Below are 16,161 nucleotides of genomic sequence, written 5' to 3'. Positions count from 1 at the left end.
ACAACAACCTAGATTGAAGAGGAAGGGGCAAATTAAAAAAAAAAATCAAAGTTTCTGTTACCTTTGGAGCTGAAGCAGTCAAATAATGGTGCTATTCATGGAAAATAGACAAGATCAGGGGAATTTGAAATTACAAATTATGCTTTTGAGACATTTTGAGTTTTAAGTGTTGACAGGACCTTGACAGGTCATATGGAGGCCTTTTTTAAACTCTGAATTGTTCAAGTTACCTAGATTTATATTACACTCTGAGAGACCCAGAGTAGTGAGGAAAGGAGCAGTTCCTTCTGTAATTATAGGTAAGTCAAATATAGAAACAGTCTAGAAGACTTACTATTTGTTTTTCTGTTGTGGAGAATAAGTTATATTTACTCTGTTGTACTCAACTCAAATTTTTAAAAACAATTTAAAGATCCTAATAAGGCTTGTTTACTATTGGGTTGAAAAAAGTTGTTATATGCAAAACATTAATATTCAAATTGATTGGACATCATCCACTCTTTATACTAGTGACTTTATATTAGGAAAATCTCACAATTTTGATATTTTAGATAAGAGGGGAAAGTTTGCTTTTAATAATGCCAAAATTCCAATTTGCCAGTTCTGGTGATTGATCCTTTCATTTGTCTTTCAAATTCCCTTCTTGGGGTTTTCTGCAAAATCAAAAGAACAAATTATTTTTTTAAGTCAATAAGTGAGCATTTCTGAAAGTAACATAAAAGAAGTCTTGTGTTTTGTGTGGTTTTTATGTGCTTTAATATGGGATTTAAAATAATAAACTATCCCACAAGCAAATTTTTTATATCTCATCCTTTTTTGAAATGTTTCATTTTATTAGGTATTTATTAACATTTCAGATTTAATAGATGTAAACTGAAATTATAATTAAACTTGAAGAGCTAATAAGGAAACATTATTTTGAAGGTACAGCAGGGCAGAACTGGGAATGCAGAGAAGGAAACAGTGCTACAGTCTACCAAAGCTGAATTTACATCTCCTCCTTCTCTATTCAAAACAGGACTTCCTCCAAGCAGGTTAGTTGAACATTTATAATCAGCAAATCATTATAAAGCATCAGTAACTTTTGTGTTATGCTAATACTATGTAAAATGTAGGAAAGATAATTTTTCATAAACAAAAGTTTACCTTGGCTTAACTTAAATCAAGCCAGTGCAATATAAAAGATTCTTCTATATGTTGCCCTTTTAGTGTATTTTAATAAATGAAGTTAAACAACTGAATAAAAGTAAAATGTGTGGGTGAATAGGTGGTCTTATCATTTCAATTTTTTCTTGATCATTTTTCCACAAAGAATTGTGTTGTCTATAAAGTTTTCTTAATATTAATAATGCAATTTGTGGAGAGTGTTTATTGAAGGTTTTCAAAGTAAAATAGGTTTTTCATATTTCTGGTTTGAGTTAGATGTAATAATACATATGTTTCTCACTAGTTGTAATGGGATAGATATCTGGTGAATGATTTCTTAACATAAACTAGTAATGGGCCAATCTCATATTTGGAGGCCAGCCCAGTTCTAATGCCAGATCTCAGATAGCATATCCAGATTTAAAGTAATTTAGAGAATTCTTTTTGTTCCACATTAAATCCAGGGAAGTTTTGGGAGATTATCCTATAGGTACTGAAATACTCTTGTGCAGATTCAGATTGACTCAGATTAAAAAAAGTCCCCACTTCCTAGCTGTGTGACTCTGGGCAAGTCACTTAATCTCCATTCCCAGCCCTTGCCACTTTTCTGCCTTGGAACCAATACACAGTATTGATTCTAAGATGGAAGGTAAGGGTTTTTATTTGTTAATTAAAACACATATTCAAGTATATATGTATTTTTTAATAAACCCTTTAAACCCTTACCTTCTGTCTTGGAATCAATACTGTGTATTTTTTGATTCCAAGGCAGAAGAGTGGTAAGGGCTATGTAATGGGAGTCAAGTGACTTACCCAGGGTCACACAGGTAGGAAGTGTCTTAGGTCAAATTTGAACCCAGGACCTCCCATCTCTGAGCCTGGCTCTCAATCCACTGAGACACTCAGTCTCTGCCCCTCTCCCCCGCCCCTTCTCCCCCCCATTTTTGAAACATTTGTGCTTTGAGTTTTTGTGTCCGTACTTGATTTTGTATTATAGTATTTACCCATTACCCTGCAAATTTACTGTTTTGTTAAAATAGAATTGTAAAGAATTTTAAGAACATTTCATTTAATATTTGTACTCTGATAACACATGCAAAACCGATATCCATTAAAGATATAGGAATTGGGCTTACCATGGCCATTGAAAACTTGACATGGTAATTGAATTTTATCAATAATTAGTGAATTACTTCCTGATATTTTGATATGTTATATTTCAAATAAAAGTTTGGCTTAACTTTTATCTCCTCAAAAATATTATTTTAATAATCCTCTTAGCGTATACTTGGTCAAATAAGCTTGTTTAGTAAGACTACCATAATATATTTTTCAATTTTTTGTAAATGTTTAATAAATCAAATTTACATTAAATTATTTGTTAAATAACTTGAATTACCTTTTTAGTTTGTGTGAATATTCATACATATGTAATTACACAATGTTCAGCATGTCATAGCCACACATGCTCAGAATATTAAAATGTGTGCTATATCTTAGATATGGTATTTAAAATCTATTCTTGCCTTGATTTAAATACCTAGAAATGCATTTATGCCATTTAAGTTTAAGCTAAATTGATCATGGTCTCAGTGGCATTATGCTCCAGTCAAAAGTTTAATTTCCTTTTAGATTAGCTCATTTTACTGAATTCTCTATTCCCAGACCCCTACTCTCCTACCCTTTACTTCCACCATTGTGACTTTAGTCCCAATGATCACAAAAGTGCTAAAGCAAGTAAGGATAACTAGGCCAATGCAACTCTATCACCATTAAAAAAAAGTCATACTCTACTTTGGGTATAAAGAATAATGCCCATTTGGCATTAAGATTCATTTTTACTTCGCTGGGAACAAAATAGGGGTGAGATGGGGAGACCTTTTCAATCTGTGTGAGTCACTTCTCTCAGTACTAAACTTTATGTGGAATTGAAATCCTATTTACCAAAGAATAGAAAGTAAATACATATGACTAGGTTACAGGCACTTAAATTATTAGATTTGTATTTCTTATATAGTCATATAGAACACTCTTCCATGTATCACTAAGCTAACATTCTATCACTGAAATTTTTATTGTGTTCTCAGTCCACATATCTTTGTTCTGCATATAGCTGCTTTTATATAGCAGTATTTCTTAAGACATTGCTAACAGTTTTATTACTCAAAATGCTAAGCACTTGACCTTATGCTTGTAGGAGAAACAAGGCCAAGCCAAAATGTTATGTTTAATACATGTATAGATGACAATATTTTGCCGCATTAATCTTCAAAAGTTTTGTAAATTATTGGCTAGAACCTTTTTATTCTTTAGTAATAGCATAAAAGAATAACAAAAATAGCTGAATTTTGCAAAAAAGATCATTATCTGAACTTCTTATGTAGTATGTAGTTATAGATGATAACTTTTCTTTGTAAATGAATTTCTTAAAATGAACTTTTAAGGAATTAATTTGAATTTTTATATAATAAATACAAGTTAATCATGAAGAATTGTTAGCATAGTATTTTAATGATTGGTTTCTTTAAGATCTCTTAATACTTTTGAATGAAAAGTGTAGAAGAATATGAAGCCTTAGTAAAATTTTATGAACCCACATAAAATTAAAGTAATGTTATTAACACAAAAGCAGGAAATTTTTTCATGACATTTTTTCTGTTCATACATTGTAAATATGTGAGGTTTGGGTCTTACTCTCCCTATTTTAACATTTGACTTAATGCGACACTGTCTTAGAAAATATTTCTAAAATTACTCTTGGTGTTAAACTAGCTGATAGCACCTCTCTGTTTAAATACTAGCAGATGTTTTAGTATTAAGTGTATGTGCCCTTTGTGAGGTATAAAGAGGCATGTTTAGGAATGTGAAAAGGAAATTGTCAAGAAATGAAATAACCTAACATAGTAGTGAAAACACAGGAAAAGACATCGAAAATTTATCTCACCAGAAACAGCGCCTCTTCTCAGTCTCAGACAAGTTCTGCCTCCAGAAAAGCTAATTCAGGCATCGGGAAGTGGCAAGATCGATATGGGAGAGCCGAATCACCTGATTTAAGGTAAGACTACTCTTAAGAATATTGTGCAAGCCCTTCCTCTTAAGATGATTGCCACTGTTTTGTTTTATTTACTGGGACAGTAAATTCTGATTAAACTTGCCACATATTATGCCTTGATATTGCAACACATCTTTTTGTCTGATAAGTTATAGATTTAGTCTTTAAATATGAAAAAAAAATTTCTGGGTCTAATGGTATCTTTAACAAAAAATATTATTAATGCTTTATGTGTGTTCTATATTGTATTCTTAGAGGTCCTTCCTGACTTTATCATCCCATACTAAGATTGTTTCTACAGTATAACTTTTATCCTCATCCCTAGTCAGTGTTACATGCTAGTCACAGATTTAAAATTTCATACCCTTCTCAAAGAAACTTTCCAACTGTGCCATAGTCCCAAATCTCTCAATCTATTTTTTCAAGTTCATACATAGTTTTCATTTTCTTTTGCAAAGTACTTTATATATATTACCTTGTTTGATTTTCACAATAATCCCATCAGAGATGTACTGTTATTATTTCCATTTTTTTTTGCAGATGATTAAACTGAGGCAGAGAGATTAAATGATTTGTTCAGAATCATAAAGCTAGGAATGACCTGAATCAGGATTTGAACTCATATTTTGCTTCCTATAAAGCATGCCTTTACATTTCCTGCCTCTGCCTTTTCTTATGTTATTTCATAGCTTATTCCTTAGTTATATGAATCTCATTGTCTTCCTTTAAAACCTCTCATATCCTGCCTCTTCTATGAGTTATCTCCAACTACCTCAGCCCGTAGGGATCTGTGTTATTGAGTTCATAATACTGGTTGTTTATATCATTCATGGGATGCTGCCTCACATTGTTATCTTTTTAATCTTCTTTCTTTCATCAAATATTGGTATTTCTATTGTGGAGAGGGAGGGGATAGAATATGGTGTAGAAGGAAAATGCCCTTGGTTATAAAGTAAGATGACCTGACTGCAAATCTGAGCTCCAAGGGTACAGTAGGAAAAACACTGTCTCTGGAATCAGAAAACTTAAGTTCAAATCCTGGTTCTGCATTTTTGTGACTTTGAGGAAGTCACATAACTTCCCTGGGTCCCAGTTTCCTCATCTGGCAAAGTAAGGAATTGGACTGAGTGCCTTTCAAGGAAGTGTCTGAGGCCACATTTGAACCCAGGACCTCCTGTCTCTAGCTCTCATTCCACCAAGCCACCTAGTTGCCCCCCTTAGTATCACTTCTAAGACAGAAGAAGGTTTTTTTTTTTTTTTAAATGCTATGTAAATATGAGGTATTTTACTACATGGGTCATTATTACTAGATGCTTTATACATTGAAATATGCAAAGAAGACTAAAATCTGTTCCTTATTATACAATTTTAGATTAAGTATTTATATAAAATTGGCTATAAAATGTAGTAAGTGAAAATGCAGTGCAAGAGATACAAAAGGGTATGAGAGTTGTCCCCAAAACCATGTTCTAAGTTTCTCATGTCTTACTTCCTTGCTTAGCATAGTGCCATACACATAAAACATTCAGTAAATAGTAATTATGCCAGGAGTTTTCAACTTTTCCTATAAGGTGATCATAGCCTATACAGAAAGATATTTTAAAATTGAATTTTTGTATATATGTATAAATTAAAATATTTAAATATGTGTGTTAAGAACTTTATTCTTCCTTCTTATTCCCCAAGTCTCACAATTAGATAAGGATTAAATTAGACTAGGAACATTATTTTACAAATCATGCTCTAATATGAAAACTGGTTTTATTGCCAAGAGATATATTATAGCTCATCCTTTAAAATTTATAGCATGTTTATTATTATTGACCTCTGAGTTGTAATATTTATCTTAAGTAAATATTTTTAAGATGTTTGAGTTTTAAATGTATTTTTCAGTGTTTTTTTTTTTTTTTTTAAGGAATTTAGGTCCTAGGATTTCCCAGTTATAGAAATGTTATGTGGTCTACACTAGAATTGAAAATGAAATTTGAATTTTAACATTTATAAATGGACTAATGATTTGAAAGTTGTTTTCCTGCAATACATATGTTTAAAATATGTCCTCAGTGAAAATAATGACATCTAAGGTCCTCTTATGGATTACAAATAATTAAAGCGAAATGTATAGATCAGATATTTCATACACTCTAGATTTCTACATAATCCAAAATATCTTATAGATCTTCCTTTATATTACATAAATTTGAACATTTAGCTAAGATAGGTATTTGATGTTGAGAGAACCTCTAATAACTTTCTGCGTCTAGCCTTCCTTGAATTTTCTGTCCATCTCATACGTCTCAGTCAAGCACTGAAGTGTAGAATTAGGCAATTCCTTATTAAAGTGAAAGTATAGATAAATGTAGTCTTCTTAGACATGAAGGGGAGAAGATGTAGTGAGAGTTACTCACTGCTCAAGCATTCCTGAAGATAGCCTCTTTGGTTTTGCTTATTCAGCAAGAGAACTTCAGAAATTTATCAAAACCTGCCCGCTCCATATGCATCAGAGTAATCTCTTCCCCTATCCAATTTGGCCCTTAGTGTTATTGTCAGTTCAGGTCTCTGATCTCTCCTATCAGTGGCAATAAATTATCCACACTCGGTGTTAGTCTATGCCAAAAGCTTCTGCTACTGATACTAAGGGGAAAATTCCTGCTTTCATTTCCTAGGCATAGGGATCTCGCAGCATAGGTCAACAACTTACCTGAAGCTAGAGAGAAATGGATGGTAGGAAAGGTTCCTTGAGAGTTCCCCTATCCCTAAGGTGTTAGTACTTTGTCAGGAAGCTCTGACTACTTTCTTTCTTAGAGGATTAGATGACTCTATAGAGTCTAATTAGGAAAGGAAGCAAAGTGCAGGTATAGTGGATCATTTTATTTTCAAGTTTTGCATTGATCAAGGCCTTCACTAGCAGTGCAAAACAATGATACAGGGAAACAAGTAATAATGACCACTTTTCTTAATCTCTTAAATCCTAGTGTTTAGAGTACCCTCTGTCTCCAAAACAAGGTAGTGGTGAGAAGAAAGTTAAGAGAAACTCTATTTCAAGTTAGGAGAATGGGCAGTGAGATTGGCCTGGGTTGAAGAATACTTTGAACTGCATTTGTTCCCATTCTTGAGAAATCTGCCAACCCAACATCAAGGGCAAGAAGGAAAGATACTATGGAACATCTGAAGGGAAGAAGGAAGAGGGCAGAAAAATACTGTTTATCTCCTTACTATCATCAAGAAGAATGATAGTAAACTAGTTTATTCCCAATACAGATCTCGTCAACCACACTTAGCCTTTGAAAGAACTTTTTTTACATGAAATCTTGATGTTCCTGAAGTTGTAGAAGTTAAGTGAAGTTATAGATATGTCCCAAAATGATTAATAGCAGGGTAATAGCTTTTAAAATATATATTATTTATTTCAATAAATATTTTCCAAATATATGTTAAAAATACTTGACATTCATTTTTTAAAGTTTTGAATTCTAAATTCTCTTTGAAAAGGCAAGTAATTTGATATCTATTATATATGTGAAGTTATAGAAAACATTTCAATATTAGCCATATTGCAAAAGAAAACAAATTCAGAACACCTTTAAGAAAAATAAAATTTAAAAAAAGTATGCTTCAGTTTGCATTCAGAGTTTACACATTCTCTCTCAGGAGGTGGGCAGTGTTTTTCATCATGAGTTCTTTGGAATTGTCTTGGATCGTTCTCTCTCTGTCTCTTTTTTTTTTTTTAACCCATACCTTCTGTCTTAGAGTCAGTACTATATATATTGGTTCCAAGGTGGAAGAATAGTAAGGATTAGGCAGTGGGGGTAAAGCAACTCACCCAGAATCACACATAGCTAGGAAATATCTGAGGCCAGATCCAGATTATTCTCTTGATCAGAGTAGCTAAGTCTTTCACAGTTGATCATCCTTACAACATTGCTGTTACTATTGTTCTCCTGGTTCTACTCCTTTCATTTTGCATCAGTTCATGTAAGTCTTTCAGGTTTTTCTAAAACCATTTTGCTCATCATTTCTTTTTTACTAGCACAATAGTATTCTTTAATAGTCATATACCACACACAACTTGTTCAGCCAGGTAATGACTATTACTATAAACATGAACTAGAATTAGTCTTGATTTTAGTGGTTGAGAACTCTCAAAAATTGCAAATTGTAGTAGTTCTTTATTTCCAATAGTGCATTTTATTTTTCTTGATTGTTTTTATTTTGTTAAGTATTTTGCTTTTGTATTTGACCAGAACACAAAAATAGAATGAAATATTTTGAGATTTTGGATACAATGCACTTGTTTCATAGTGGAAAAAGCTTCCATATGATTGAGAAAACTGGTAGTTCTTCCATGTCCTATATAAAATATTTTTATTAATTTGTAAAATTTTTTACAGAAAGTATTTGTTTTAACAAATATTTGGTTTTATATATATATATATGTATGTATGTATGTATATATAAAGGCTGATTTTCCATATTTGCTATTTTAAATTTCCTAACAACCTAAGTTTCCTATAGTTTTGTTGTGAGAGAAACATTTTTAGAAAATATGACAGGTTTTCCCTAAATATATCAGAAGATCCTTTATATGATAGTTTGTATGATTATTTTTGTTTTTTTGTGCTAAATTTTCTATTTCTGAGATATTTTAGGAACATATTCTGCATTTAGGTTGATATAGTACTTGTCTTCAGGGAGAAGTGCTACCCAAAAAAATGAACTAGAAAAACTTAAGATTCATATAGCCAAGGAACAAATGAATGAGATTGCACTGCTTTGTAATTCTGCAAGCATTTATTGAACATTATTGAATACCTAGATCACTGTGCTAAATGCAAGTATAATTGATCAGTACATCAGGGGAAAAAAAGTCTGAAAATATATGTAATATGCAACATTTGTAGTTCTCCCACCTCTGCAAAGGGAAGGAATAGGGTAGAGTCTTCTTTCAAACCATATTTGTTCTTTATGATTTTGCAACATTCATTTTTATAGGGTTTTAAATTTTGCATTGTTATAGGATTGTCTTATAATAATCTATTACATCATGTGCCACAGTTTATTTAGCCATTCCCCAATCAGTGGGCATCTGTTTTTGTTTCCAATTGTTTGCTATCACAAAAAGCTCTTTTTTAAATATTTTGGTGTATGTGGGGACTTTCTTTTTATCAATGATTTGCCTCCCTAGTGTGTAAGTGCAATGATGGAATTTCTAAGTCAAAGGATATGAGCATTTTAGTCATTTGATTTGCATAATCTCAAATTACTCTAAAAAATTATTGTGCTAATTCACAGCTCCCCAAGAATGCACTTATGCCTATCTTCCCACAGCCTCACTAACATTTACTCTTCTCATTTTTTTATTATCTTTACCCATTTGTAGGGTGTGCAAATAGTATTTTTTTTTGCATTTCTCACCTTATTAGTAATTTGGAGCATTCTGTCATGTTATTGTTAATGGTTTGTGATTTTTTTGAAAACCATTTGTAGCCTTTGGCTGCTTATCTTTTGAGGACTGACACAGAGATCTCTCCAAACTCCTCATTTTAAAAATGAGGAAACTGAGGTTCAAAGAGGTTTTCATTAAGTCCCATGTACTGTGACCTGAAGCAAGTCTTGGGAATCAGTCAAGACCAGTGTTTTATTGGAGTTGGGGGTGCTATACTGTGTTGCCTCTCCAAATTTTATACTTTTTTTTCCCTCTAAGAAAGGGATACTCTTAAAAAGAAAGACATTGTATTACAGAGAATAAAGAGGTCCTAATTCAGGAGAAGGGTGAAAGAATGATAGTGTCCACATTCAAAGATTTTCCAGTTTTTGTATATCCAGAGTTAGGTTCTTGAGTATATTCAAGTTTAGCTTTCATTAGAGATTTTCACTAGGAGAAAACAAGTTTCCTTTTTCATGAATGTAGCCAACACTCTCAAATGTGACAATGTATTTCTACCAAGAAATGTCACTTTTAAGTATTTAAGTTCAACCCTTGTAGGTAAAGCATCTGATTTATGAAATCATAAACATTTACAGTAAATGTTTTCAGTTTTGTTTTTTGCTGTTTTAAGCTATTAAATGAAAGTTCTTGATCCTTTAGCTTTGAAATCTAAAAGTTAACTAGTTGTTTTTTTCTTGATATATATTAGCTACAGAGGCAGCATAACTAGTTCTAGGCTTGGAGTCAGGAAGACCACCTCTGACAGTGATTGTGTTATGTTGGGTAAGTTCTTTAAGTGTAGAAGAGGTGTCATCTCTATTGGTAGAAGGAGCTGACAATTTGAGAGTTCCTTATTCTAATAGAAGCACAGGTCCTTCTTATTTATAAATGCACTATACAGTACTGAATCTTAATTCATGCAGTAAAAACCAAATTGTATATGATGAGCATATTAGAGAAACAGTGTGGTATAGTAGTTGGCGAGCTGGCCTCAAAATCAAGAAAACATGGATTAACAACCTATTTCTAATATATACTGTAACTGTGACCTCCAAACAAGACACTTCTCTAACATCTCAGTTCCTAAGGCAATTCTCTAAAACTAAAACAATTGCAAATCTGCATTGGTAGAGGGTTTTTTCCCCCTCCCATGGGGAGGTGGCTAAACCAGTGAAATTAAAGATCTAGAGTATAAATGCTTGAATCTAGCTCTTTTAATGTTTCACTAATGGCATTACCAGGCATTCACAGAATTACTGTAGAAAAACAAATCCAAGATTCCAAGAAGGCCTGGACAGGAGAGAATAGATTCCTTTATAAATCTTCATCATTCACAAGTTAGGAGTAGTAGGGGGTCTTTCAATTTATATTCCTTACTCGTAATCTGTATCAGCCAACACCATTATTATTGCCAGCAAAAAAAAAAAGATGCTTTTTATATGAATTTTTAAAATTGGAACTTTTTTAGTGATTCTTTGATGTTATAGAAAAAAGTCTTTAAGCCAAGAGATGAGAGTTTTTGGTCCTAGCTTTGTCTTCCAACTAGCTATGACTCCAGACAAGTTACTTAATGTTTCTGGGATTCTTCTTTCTTTTCTTTATAAAGAGAAGACTACAAAAGACAATGTCCTAATTTTCTGATTCTAGGATTAATATTTGGGATCATTATCTTCCAAGTTCACTTTTGAATAATAGGTTCTTAAATATGTTTACTATAATCTTCAGTTTCTGTTTCTTTTAACTGAGGCTTTTAAAATAATGTATTGTCAACTGTATTACCATAATATTCTCTAAAATAATATCCTCCTTTAAGCATGGAAAAGGCATTCAACTTTATGTTTGGTTATTTGGAGGGGGAATGATGTCTTTAGTAATAATTATGCTATAAAATTTTTGTTTTCATTTTGTGGTTTGGAAAATTTGGAAATTCTGTAGAGTGATGTGACAGATTTAACTAAATACTGTACTGTCATGATTATTGGATGTTATGGGGTAGTGGTATGAAATGCCTTGGAAAACTTTGGGTTCTATATCATATTACCTGATGACAGCCTTTTAAAACTTAAAATTTTAGTTTATGTGTGTTTTGTTTTCTGACTGTTGCTTGATAAAGTCATAAAGTCATCAACCTATTTTTAAATTTGTTACATTATGGAGAAAAGTATTCTCTCTGTGTATATAGAAAAAGTCATAGAATAATTATCACATATCACAGACAACATAACTAGAGAAAACTGCAGATAGAAATGAATCTCAGATATTAGATAGAAATGATCTCCATCTGTTACTTTACTCAGTTTTTAAAAGGGTATGATTGAAGGTATACCTCATTATACATGTTAGCTGATTAATAAATATTATTTCTTTGTCTCCAATTTAATAACCTTGAAACAGAAACATTTGATGATTCTGATTTATGGTAAAAGAAAATGATGATTAAAATTCTGATTTTAAAAGAGACCTTAAAGCTACATCCTAATGGGTGCCCAAATTAAAAGTTAATTTGATGCTAGGATTAAAAATCAGTTCAGACTTTAAATGAAAGTTTGAAGCTATAAAGGAAAGATGTCTTTGTATTTTAGTTTTGAACTCTTTAAAAGTGAACTAGTTAACTTTTTTCTTGACACATATTATATGCAGTGGTCCCCAGTTCCCAAACTGGGTCCCAGGACCCAATTACCTAAAATACATATTTTTTTTCAGTTCCCAAATTTTTCTGCCCTTTCTCCCCAGGTAGCTATATATATTTCCAAACTTTATTACAGTACATATATGGAGACATTTTGGGGGATAGAATGTTAATTTTTGCTTTCCCTATAAACACAAGCCTTTTTTGGATTATACATTGGGCTCTTGCTTATTAGAATGAGAGCCCCTAATGTTCTGTGCAGGCAAATTTTCTCTGTACTTTTATTCTTAGAGCTACCTTTCCTGCCCAAGATTTTATTTCATAAATAGTATTCAACCAATTAAGAATTTATTTTGATTTTATTAGTATTTTAGCCAAGGAAATGTTAATAATTGTTTAGCCTGTCTTCCCTTAGTGGGAATCAATTAAATCACGTTAATTTCTGCTCAGTACTTTTGTTCAGGAACCATTTGTTTTGGAAGGAGAGAGATTTTTGACATAATGGCTGTGAACATTGCTCAGAAGGGCAAGCTTGGAAGACGTGTTGCCATTATTTGGGTAGTAAGAAAAGCCAGAGACTAAGGAACCTTTGAAGAACAAAGAATTTGGGATTTTAAAGGATGGGGAGGATGCTAAATAGAGCTTCGGATAATGGAAATTTTAGGATTTTCTTAGGCTGCTTCTTATCTTTTTTGACTGCTGTTTATGGTTTCACTAACTGAAGTTCCCAAATTTATAGTTCAATCAGTGGGTGGATTCAAGAGAAATAAATACTTGGTGGGGCAAATTGCATGTTATTTGTTTATTACAACTTTTTGTTATCTAGTTTATATATTATTGTATTTTTACATAGATATATTATTAAATTTATAACTGGGAGTTTTATACACTTATAAAAGAATACTTAGTACTAATTACTAGTACTTAGTACATTTTAGTACTAGGTATTTAGTTCAGCAGAATACAGTGAAATTTTGTTCTCCATTAATAGTTATTTTAATTTTCTTCCTTAAAGTAGTATACCTTTTATGTTTTGTCTTTAACTTGAAAGTTTACATAAAGATTCTATAGTGCAGTATTATAGATAAGATATTTCTTCCATGAATTCAGATTCAAATTCAAAAGACTTTTTTTCTTTAAAGAAGTTGATATAAACTACCTACTATATTGACAGCTAGTGGGGCACAGCAGATAAAGTACTGGGTCTGATGTCAAAAAGACTCATTTTCCTAAGTGTGAATCTGGCCTTACTAGTTGTATGACCCTGGGTGAGTTAACTTAACCCTGTTTGCCACAGTTTCTTCCTCTGTCAAATGATCTGAAGAGGAAAATGGCAAGCCTCTCTCCTCTTTGTCAAGAAAACCTCAAATCAGGTCACAAAGAGTAGGACATGATTGAACAAACCTAATATATTGTAAACCTCAGCAAATAGCAACTTTGTAGTTTTTTTACTGTGAATATTTTCCACATTTTTGAAAGCTTTCTATATGAAGTATTTGGATTTTTATTTTACTGTTACATTGTTGCCATATGGTTTTATGACTTCCTGTAGTTCTAAAGGAGAGAAAATTGACATTAAAAGTTTTAGTTTTAATTTCTAAAGCCTCAAATTTTCAAGAGTAGAAAATTGGCTTCCTAATTATTTATTTTTGTGCTTTTAACTCAAAAAATATTCATTTTAAAATATTTTTCTTATATTAAAATATATTTTTTCTTACATTTAAAAAGGCATTAATTGAAATGTTTCAATTAATCTTCATAATATTCTAAAAGTCTATACTGGAAACATGTGCTGCAGTATATAATGGCCCCTCGTTACTAATAAGCATTTTCATTTATTTCTTTTATCTACCTAGTTTAACATATTCAGTTATGAATCAGTTTTACAGTTTTAACTTAATTTCCTGGCTTTTGTAGTATTCCTATAACATTATTTTAATGTTGCGATCAGTTTTAGAGGGTGAAGATTCATTGATTAACTTTTTTTTTTAACTTTTTTTGTTAAGAAGCATAACAATATCATAAAACAGGCAGTTAGCAAATGTCACTCATTTCAGTAAATAATGGTTTCCTCAAGTAAGTACTATATTGATCTGAGTATAGGCTACATTTATTCCTCAGACCAGCTTATCTAAAACCCAAGTAAAGCATGTAATCAGTGTTATTTTGTACCTTGTAAGTATCTTCCCTCAAAAGTTCTTCTTTTAAGGATGTGGAGTATATTTGGACTAATACTATAATATAATCTTATGCTGAAGTGCTAAAGGATCTTAAGTAGGCTTGTTTTTCCATTTTATTTTAAATATAGTTCTTAGAAATAGTCTTGAGTTGTGATGCTGAATTAATATGACTTCTATTACAGGAGATTATCTGGCACAATAGATGTAATTGGTCAGACTATCACTATCAGCCGAGTAGAAGGAAGACGGCGGGCAAATGAAAATAGCAATATCCAGGTTGAGTATTTTCAAATTTTATACTTTTCCTATGCAACAGATTATTTCTCATCATGAGAAAGATAAATCATATATCTTTTAGGTTCAAAGGAATTGTGTGAGATATTAGGAATATAAGATGTAGCCCCCATCATTAAAGTGATATGAACTTCTTGACTTGATTATTTATTATTGGAAGTTTTGAAAAGGATCTGAAAGTTTTTTTTTAAATTTAAACATTTATTAATATTCATTTTTAACATGGTTACATGATTCATGCTCCTACTTCCCCCCCCCCCGCACTCCCCCCACCCATGGCCGATGCACATTTCCACTAGTTTTGTCATGTGTCCTTGATCAAGACCTATTTCCAAATTGTTGGTGGTTGCATTGGTGTGGTAGTTTCGAGTCCACACCCTCAATCACGTCCACCCCGACCCATGCGTTCAAGCAGTTGTTTTTCTTATATGTTTCCTCTCCTGCAGTCCTTCCTCTGAATGTGTGAAAGTTTTTTTAACCAAGACCCTGGTAGTTCTAAGCAGATTTGACTGCTCTAAAGTAGACCAAAAGTATTCTAAGTCTGTGCTTGACTAGAATATACAGTATCCCATATGATCCATTTCACTATCACCAGCAAATAAATTTAGGTTATGTATGTGATAAAATCAAGTATGCAATAAGATCAAGTAATCAGATCAATAGTTATTTCTAAACAGGCATGTTTGTATGTGTATGCTTGAACACTGAGCATTTACATAGAGATTTAAGGTTTGCAAAGAGCTTTACAAATATATAATTTCATCCTTACAACTCTAGGAGATAGGTATTATTACTGCCCCATTTTACAAATGAGACTGAGGCAGACAGGTTAAATGACTTGTCCAGGGTAGTACAATAAGTACCTGAGAGAAGATTTTAACTTGGGTCTTCCTGACTCCAGGTTTACTCTCTTTGTACTGTATCACTTAGTTGCCCTGATAATGAAAATGCAACAAAGTATTTTGTAGAAACTGTGTAAGGCTAACAATAGTTACAGATTCTGAGATGATGATCTCCTATAGAATAAGTTTTCCTTCTTTAAAGGAATATTGATTGTAAAGTAATCTTTTCAACTACATAGATGGCAAGTACCATTTGGTATTTCATTTGCAGTATATATACATATCTTATACTTTTAAAAAAAGAAATCATATAAAATAATGACAATCTTTGAAAAGACTCAGTACTTTAACAGCCATGCCTGGCTCTCTAATTTTTAAAATAAGTGTTGCACAATAAGATTAACATTAGATCTGTAATATTGAACATATTTTCTTTAAGGACAAGAATTTGTATTTTGATTCCATGCACAGTATTTATAAATACATTTTCATAGGGACAGCTAGGTGGCACCATGAATAGAGGGTCAGTCCTGGATTCAGAAGGATCTACATTTTATTTTTGCCCTACCTGAGTCCTTTAATTTCCTTTG

The 16,161-nt window shown here is 32.0% G+C and overlaps 1 protein-coding gene across 19 annotated transcripts in view; it reads left to right on the top strand.

Annotated features, from left to right (window-relative positions):
* The window catches only part of FIP1L1 (factor interacting with PAPOLA and CPSF1), a 100,278-nt gene that overhangs the window by 29,250 nt on the left and 54,867 nt on the right, over positions 1 to 16,161 (top strand). For 7 of the 19 annotated variants that reach the window (XM_044681253.1, XM_044681261.1, XM_044681254.1 and 4 more), the window contains 3 exons: positions 925 to 1,034; positions 4,094 to 4,201; positions 14,618 to 14,711. In XM_044681253.1, coding sequence (XP_044537188.1) covers positions 925 to 1,034; positions 4,094 to 4,201; positions 14,618 to 14,711 — 312 coding nt within the window. The remainder of the gene's footprint in view (positions 1 to 924; positions 1,035 to 4,093; positions 4,202 to 14,617; positions 14,712 to 16,161) is intronic. The other 12 variants (XM_044681263.1, XM_044681266.1, XM_044681262.1 and 9 more) reach the window with 3 other exon arrangements.

This window comes from Gracilinanus agilis, chromosome 6, assembly GCF_016433145.1.
Source record: "Gracilinanus agilis isolate LMUSP501 chromosome 6, AgileGrace, whole genome shotgun sequence".
Classification (NCBI taxonomy): domain Eukaryota; kingdom Metazoa; phylum Chordata; class Mammalia; order Didelphimorphia; family Didelphidae; genus Gracilinanus; species Gracilinanus agilis.
The sequence above is the reverse complement of the archived record's forward strand: the minus strand, read 5'-3'. Positions and strand labels throughout refer to the sequence as shown.